Source organism: Trichechus manatus, unplaced genomic scaffold, assembly GCF_000243295.1.
Source record: "Trichechus manatus latirostris isolate Lorelei unplaced genomic scaffold, TriManLat1.0 scaffold00065, whole genome shotgun sequence".
NCBI classification, from domain to species: Eukaryota; Metazoa; Chordata; class Mammalia; order Sirenia; family Trichechidae; genus Trichechus; species Trichechus manatus.
In genome coordinates, this window is record NW_004444001.1 from 4390441 (window position 1) to 4398895 (window position 8455).

At 44.8% G+C, this 8455-nt stretch overlaps 1 protein-coding gene across 1 annotated transcript in view; it reads right to left on the reverse strand.

Annotated features, from left to right (window-relative positions):
* The window catches only part of KIF6 (kinesin family member 6), a 499202-nt gene that overhangs the window by 7441 nt on the left and 483306 nt on the right, over positions 1-8455 (reverse strand). Inside the window, exon 17 of the mRNA XM_012556417.1 lies at positions 6353-6490. Coding sequence (XP_012411871.1) covers positions 6353-6490 — 138 coding nt within the window. The remainder of the gene's footprint in view (positions 1-6352; positions 6491-8455) is intronic.

Here is an 8455-nt window from a genome sequence, read left to right on the forward strand (position 1 = left end):
GTTGCTCAGTAAGAGAAATCTTGGTCTGAGGTCAGCATTCTACTTTCTCTCTCTCTGGGTTAAGAGAGCTACCAAATCATGTGACCCTCTGGATTGAGGAAGATTCTAGAAGCAACTCATTTCAGATGTAAATACACTGAAGGTTCCCTTACCACACATTACATAGTCCTGTGCTTCAGTGAAATTCCCTTTGTCTGAAGGTTCATAGACTCCTCCACAAAACTACAAGTAAAGTAACTTTTTGAAGTGCAGAGAAGCCAGTTGGCCTGGGCTGTGTGAATTCCTCAGGCTTAGCCAACCTGTGAACACACGAGGCCAACTGTTAACAGTGAGGTCTTTGACCCCCACTTGCCTGCTCTGGGTGAGACTCCGCGAGGCATCACAGGGAATGCGAGAGAACAAAATGAAACACTCTCCACCTTCATGGGGTTTATGTTAAGTGGAAGACAATTCATAAATAAACAAAAAGGTAACAATAAGAATATCACAGTAGGCTAGACAACAGACAAAACAATAGGCTAGACAATTCATTACTAGCTCATAGCCTAGTGGGCAAGGACCCAGGCTGGGCAGTCAGGGAGATTTGGGTTCAAGTCTTAGCTCTGCTGAGTTATCTTGGTCAAGCCCTAGTTTCCTCATCCACAAAATGAGAATAATATTGTGCGGATTAAATAATGAAGGAAAAGCACCTAGCAGCAAAGTAAGCACATAATAAATGTCAATTGTTGTTACTGTTATTAATCAGTTGTTTATAATCTAGGAGATGACACCAGGGAACACAGCAGCCCTCGCCTACAAATCAACTGTAATGAACTCTGCCCTCACAGACCTCCGGGCTGCAAGGGTCAGGAGGCTGACTGAGGATGACAACGTCCCTGAAAAGGCCTAACACACACTGGAACACTTGGAGCCTCCCAAAGTGGTCCCTTTTGAGATCCTCAACCCAACACAGCCTCGTTTATTCACTGAGCGAGCACGTGCACACAGGACGTTTTGCCCTCTCCCAGGGAATCCAACACAGGGAAGGGCCAGTAGGTTCTAGATACTAAAATTGGACTCAAAGGTCCGTGGTGGGGCTCTGTGGCTCACGGACCTTCATTAGAATTCCAGCATGACCTCGTTTCCTGCGTGGACAGGAGGCGCTGGGGAGCTGGAGGCAGGTGGTCATAGCAACCCAAGTCCTTGTGGGTCCTCAGGTGACTGCAGTAAGTTTTCAGGGATGACAACCAGAGCGAAAAGCCAGAATGACTAAGGCTGAGCCCATGCATGGACATAGGGATCTGCAGACCTACACGCCATTTCAGGATGGCGGGGCCTGACAAAATTTTGAATAAATCTCTGGCTCTGTGGTTATAGAGGCAATCCCTCCCGCTGGTGGGCTCACAGCAAACACTCCCCTATTTCTTCCCTGGAGGAAACAAATCAATCAGCAGACTCTTTCCCAAGCCTGGGGAAACCAAAATGGTGAGGGTCCATAATGAGAAATTTCAGTTTTCCAGCCAGAGGTTGGCCTTCTAAGGAAACACAGTTTTGCTCTTTGACAATGTTGCCCCTTGGAAAAATCACACTGTGGAGACACATTGAGGGTGGAGGTCCCAGGCAGGAGGGTGTGATGTTTGGAAGAATATAAAGAAAGCATTTTTGTATGAAGTATTACAGAATATGGGCTGGAAAACTCCAATTACTGCTAAATATCCTGTGTTCCTAAGGGGCAGTCATTAATTGTTTTTTAACAGTCATTAATTCTTAAAAAAAAATTAAAAAATTGGTGTGAGGAGTGTGGGGTAGTGGCAAGTCTCTGACAGGCCTGGGTTCAAATCCTGGTCTCACCACTTATTAGGTAGGTGACTCTGGGAAAGTTACTTAACCTCTATGAGCCTGAGTTTTCTCATCTATAAAATGGACATGTATAAAATCATCTATAAAATGCACATGTATGCAGCACCTGGCCAGTAAGGGAGCTCAGAAAATGATGAGATATTGTGACTGTGAGAAGCCATTGCTACTAAGCTAACAACTAATCCTCCACTGCTGGCTGTTCAAAAGAGTGTTGGGGACGCCAGGATGACCTGGTACATGGTCTCCTCCCTCCTCCCTGCCTCACCCCAGGTAGACCTTTGTAGGCTCTTTACCATCAGCATTCAAAAGCAAATGGCAGATGACTTCTTTGTCAGAAAGGGAGTCCCTAGACCTCTGCCTTTCCAATCTCCAGCAGGGACCCTTTTCCTCTCACCTGTCTATTGTAACCTTCCCATCCATAAATCTTGGTACTCAAACTACTGTGTAGGAACGGGCTTGGGGTGCAGACCACTCACAGTTGAGATGTCTTAACAAACACTGTCCAGGGAACTCAATTATCTTTACTGAGGGTCAGAGCATCTGACTACAGCCCCCACTCCCCACAGGTGAAAGCTGAACAGTGCCCTCCAGGGCCCACTAAGAGCCATCACCCCAAAGACCCTCCTTCCAGCAGTTGCTGAAGGTGCTTGGGATGGACCTCTAGGAGCAGGATTTGGGGAAAAGTTCCCATGCTTTTCCCATCTGCTGCATACCTTGAAATCCAGCGTTAAGCTGAGCTTCAGGGCTAAGGAACTCTTGGCAAGCACAGACTATTCAGATCTAGCCATTGTGTCTACTGGAACCTTTCCTGACACCCCTAGCCAAGACACACATACACACACACTAACATGTTTCAATTATCTTTGAAGTGAGAGAAAAACTAGAGACGGGCCTTCCTATTTGCTGGGCAGGATATTTCTACCAGTAGGAGCTCCACAAGAGATCAGAAAAGAGGTTGGGGAAGTAACAGGGCTCTGAGCCTCACAAGTGGGAAGAGAGCTCATGTGTGTGGCAGACACACAAAAGGCTCAGAGCAGAGTCACACCTGGGGGAAGCTCTGTTTTCTCTGCTGGCCTGGACAAGTGGTTTTCAAACATGCTGTTATGGATTGTATTGTGTACCCTCCTCAAAATATATGTTGGAATACTAACTTCTATTCCTGTGGATGTAATACTGTTTGGAAATAGGGTTTCCTTTGTTATGCTAATGAGGCCATATCAGTGTAGGGTGTGTCCTAAACCTAATCATTTCTGAGGTATAAGCAGCAGCACAGACACAGAGACGGCAAGCACAGACGGGGAAAGATGGATGCCATATGAAAATCACCAAGAAACTGAAGAATGCTGGGGCTACAGAAGCTAATGGAGACAAGGATCTTCCTCCAGAGCCAACAGAGAGAGTGCCTTCCCCTAGAGCCAGTGCCATGAATTTGAACTTCTAACCTCTGAACTGTGAGAAAACTAAATCTTTGTTTTTAAAGTCACCCATTTGTGGTATTTCTGTTATAGCAGCATTTGGTAACTAAGACACATGCTCCGTGGAGTCTTGGCATTTCCAGGAGGGGACTCTGTGGGCCAAAGGAGGTGAGTATATTGGGACTGCAAACTCAGATGCTCATAGAGATTTGGCATGTACCCAAGTATATTCACTTCCTAGGGCTGCTGTAACAAAGTACCATAAAGTGGTGGCTTAAAACTACAGGAATTTATTTCTGCCATAGTTCCGGAGGCTAGAAGTCTGAAATCAAGGTGTTGGCAGGGTTGGTGCCTTCTGGGGGCTCTGAGGGAGAATCTATTCATGCCACTTCTTAGCCCTGGCACTCCTTGGCTTGTGCACACCTCACTCCAATCTCTGTCTCTGTCTTCATGTGGCTTTCTCCCTGGTGTCTCTGCGTGTCCAAGCTCTCTCTCCTTTCTCTTAGATTTAGGTCCACCCAAAATCCAGGATGATTTCATCTTAATTATATCTGCAAAGGCCCCTATTTCCAAAAAGTCACAGGTACTGGGGGTTAGGATTGGACATATCTTTTTGGGGGACACAATTCAATCCATGACACCAAGTGAATGCAGAGGGGGCCAGGTATAAGGCACTAATGCTAACCTGCCTGTATTGCCATGGGACAGTACAGCTGTCTAGTTATACTGCCTTTTGAACCAGCAGGATAGCCAAACAAAACACATCTTGTCAGCTGCTGACTCCCGGCTTAGGGGCTCATGTACAAGATGTTTCCTGAAACTAGAATACGAGCTGGGTGCTGGCACTGAGGACCGGGTTGGGTGATGGTGGGTAAATTCAGGAAAACGACAACCAGGTGGTGGAGGGCTCACTGTTGGCCTTGTTTTTTTTTTCAAATAAGATTTTTAATTTTAGAATAGGTTTAGATTTACAGAAAAGTTTCAAAAAGAGTACAAAGAGCTGCCATATACCTCACACCCAGTTCCCCATTCTTACATTAGTAGGACACATTTGTTATAACTAACGAACCACTATGGATACATTATTACATACTTTATTCAGATTTCCTTCGTTTTTCCCTAGTGTCCTTTTTCTGCTCCAGGATCCTATCCAGGATGCCACATTATATTTAGTCATCCCGTCTCCTTAGGCTCCTCCGGGCTATGACAGTTTCTCAGCCTTTCCTTGTTTTGGATGACTCTGACAGTACGGGAGGAGCACTGACCAGAAATTTTGTAGAATGCTCCTGAATTTTGTAGGATTTGTCTGATGTTTTTCTCATGATTAGACTTGGGTTAGAGCTTTTTGAGAGGACCACAGAGGTAACGTGCCATTCTCATCACACCATATCAAGGGTACCTACTGTCTCGCTTTTTTCTTTTCTTTTTTTAAATACAGCTCCAGTTCTCATTCCCAATGTGAGAGCTCTGCTCCCCTTCCACCCAAAGGAGCACTCCTTGGTGATGGAGGCTGGGCCCCTGGGGTTGCCCTGGTCTTGGGCATGCTCGTACTGTGGCTCAGGATGGAGGATGGTGGGAGGCATACGTTATCAGCTCTGCCACCCACCTAGGTTTGCATGGTTAGAAAGAGTCAATAACATGGATTGTGTGAGGTGGAACCTGCTTGCTGAAGGGGCTGTATGGGGAAGCTGAGTCCCTGATGAGGGGAACTGGCTCTGGGCCATCTTCATGTGGAGTTATGGGAGGCTGCTCACATCTCTCTTGTATCCTTGCTAGGACAAAAAGGCCTCTTACTCAAGACACCCCATGTCCTGGCAGGTGGACTACCTCCTGCTCCACCACCAACATCCCCCTTTTTCCTCAGTCCCCTCCCTCTCCCACATTACTCCCCTGCCTATGACCACCAGTCCCTTCTTCCTACACAGGTATGTGGCTTGCAGGGACGGGGCTTGTACGATTTTGATTTGCATCTCCCCAACGGCTAATGAAAGGAGCCCTGGTAGTGAAGTGGTTAAGCGCTAAGCTACTAACTGAAAGGTCAGTGGCTCTAATCTACCAGCTGCTCAACAGGAGAAAGACGTGGCAGTCTGCGTCTGTAAAGACTACAGCCTTGAAAACCCTATGGGACAGTTCTACTCTGTCCTATAGGGTTGCTATGAGTTAGAATCAACTCAACAGCAATGGGTTTGGTCTGGTTTTGGAAATGGCTAATGACATTGAGCATCTTTTCATGTGCTTGTTGGCCGTTTGTATGTCCTCTTTAGTGAAATGTCTGTTCAAGTCCTTTTCTCATTTTTTTGATTAGGTTGTCTTTTTGTTGTTAAGTTTTGGAGTTTTTAAATATATTTTGGATATTTAAGTCTTATCAGATATATGATTCCCCAAAGTTTTCTCCCAATCTGTAGGTTGTATCTTCACTTTGTTGATAAAGTCCTTTGATAAACAGAAGTATTTAATTTTTATGAGATTCCATCTATGTATTTTGTCTTTTGGCTGCTCATGCTTTTGGTGTCATATCTGACAGTCCAGTGTTAAAAACTAGATCTCATAACCATACCCCTATGTTTTCTTCTACGAATTTCATGGTTTTAGTTCTCACATTTAAGCCCTCGATCCATTTTGAATTGTTTTTTGTACATGTTATGAGACATGGATCCTGTTCATTCTTCTGCATGTGGAAATCCAATTTTCCCAGCACCATTTATTAAAGAGTCTCTTCCTTCCCCATTTAAGGACTTAGCACCCTTGTCAAAAATCAGTTGACCATAGATAGATGTACGGGTATATTTCTGGATTTTCAATTCTATTCCATTGGTCTATATGTCTACCATTATACCAGTACCAGGCTGTTTTGACTACTGTAGCTTTATAGTATGTTTTGAAATCAGGAGGTGTGAGTCCTCTTACTTTATTCTTCTTCAAGATTCCTTTGGCTATTCGGGGTCCTTTGCCCTTCCATATATATTTGAGGATTGGCTTTCTTATTTTGGCATATTGGAATTTGATGGGGACTGCACTGAATTTATAGATTGTTTTGGGTGGTACTGACATCTTACTTATGTTAAGCCTTCCAATCCATGAACATGGATCCTCCTTACCTTTTATTAGAGAGAAGCCGGGGGCGTTCATGCTGGGATTTGGGCGTCTGGGGAGATGACTTCATGTGATCAAGTGAATTCATTGCTGGAGAGTTTGCCTGTTGGCCCAAGAAGGAGTTTTCTAAGGTTAGCTTGAATCTAATGACATGGGAAAATGTTCTTGATGTACTGCTTAAAGGAGAAAATACAGTTATAAAAGTTGGTATATACAATATATCTGGGAAAAAATAAATCTAGACATAGTAATGACCATCATCATGGGCTTTAAAATATTATCTTTGGGTGGGAGGATTACAGGTAATGTTTGATTTAGTCTTTGTGTTTTTCTGTGCTTTCCAAGTTTTCCAAATTAGGCATACATTACCTTTTGTGGTTAGAAAAAAATGTTTTAAATGTTATCTGACAGTTCTCCAGAAATTGTTTCTGGTTTTGCTTGTCCTTGTCCCAAATACACACTATCAGGTCAGGAGAAATCCACTGACTATGAAACAGCTCCACCAGGGCATCCTGGTGACCTTGCATATCTTCACATGGATCTCATACAAAACAAACAAACAAACAAACAAACAAAAAACCCCACCAAACCCATTGCCATTGATTCAATTCCAACCCATAGAAACCCCATGTGTTATAGACTAGAACTGAGCTCCATAGGGTTTTCTTGACTATAATCTTTACAGAAGCAGATCCCTAGGCCTTTCTTCCATGGAGCTACTGGGTAGGTTTGAACTGCCAACTGTTCAACTAGTAGCTGAGCGCAAACTGTTTGCATCACCCAGGGACCTTACAGGTCTCATAGGCAAGGCTTAAATCCAGGTCTTCAAACCAGTTCTTCCCGGTTCAGTCATAGCTGAGGAAGTGAAACTGGAACAGATCTAAATTTTTAAAATTTGGGTTAACTGGAATGATAACTGGAATTGGAAAAATTACGAGTTGAAGCCCTGCTAGAAACCTAATCTCCCTCTTAGAAACCAAGGGCGGTGTACGTTTTGCATAGCAACCACATCTCTTGCCCCTCGGATTTTCAGCAGAGTCAGAGACAGTGGTGCCCCACTCAAAGATGGTGGCCAACTGCACTGCTTTGAATCTGTGTCACTCTCTGCAATCCTGCCAATAATCCAGTCTCATGCATCTGGCTCCTGAAAGGGCTCCCTATGCCTCTTCAGAGTCTCCCATTCCAGGGTTTCATTCTGTAATTTTTCCCATTCTAGCTATCATCTTGGATCACCCAAACTGCAAAAATTCAGGTCTGTTCTGGTTTTGCTTCATTGGCCATGACTGAACCAGTCTGAACTGGTTTGAAGCCCTGCTTAACTCACAGCTGATCTTTAAGTGTTGGCAGAATGCCCTGTGATCCTTCCAGAACATAAGAGCAGGGGAGGCTTGTGAGAAGCTGCTATGAAGCTATTTCTCACTTGCCTCCCTATCTTCCTGGGAGGCTGTCACGAGAGTTTCTCATCACCTCCCGTGTTCTGATGAGGTATGAGGCTTTTGCATCACCCCACTCAGGGTACAGCTGCAGGCTATAAAACTGCAGAGCTGCAGCATGGAATTGGCTTCACAGCGACAGGGTGTCTTGCCATTTGGGTTGCAGTCAACTGGTCCCTTTTGTTTCAGTGTCATCCTGTGGGGCAGGGGACGCAGTGAAATCGCACCTTTGGCTACTCTTGCTTTCACTGTCTATATAAGTGATAAACTGGTTGAATCTAATGAGGACTGGTTGTTTCTTTACCAGGTGAATCTGTCAGTCTAGCCTGGACACTCCCTGAGTCACACTAGATGACCCTTGTCTACTGTGAGGTGGCCGAACTCCTTTGGGCACCAGCTGTGACTGAAGGACTCACTCACTGATGAACTCATTATGAAGGTTGCTTAACCTAAAGTCAACAGACAAAATCCAGGGGGGCTGTGAACTAGAACAGGGAACAATTGTATATTTATTTTCCCTAACTTCTTCCCAGGAGCCCTGGGTGGCGTGGTGGTGAAGTGCTGAGCTGCTAACCGAAAGGTCAGTCGTTCAAAACCACCAGCTGCTCTGTGGGAGAAAGATGTGGCAGTCTGCTTCCGTAAAGATTTACAGCCTTGGAAACCCTATGTGGCAAT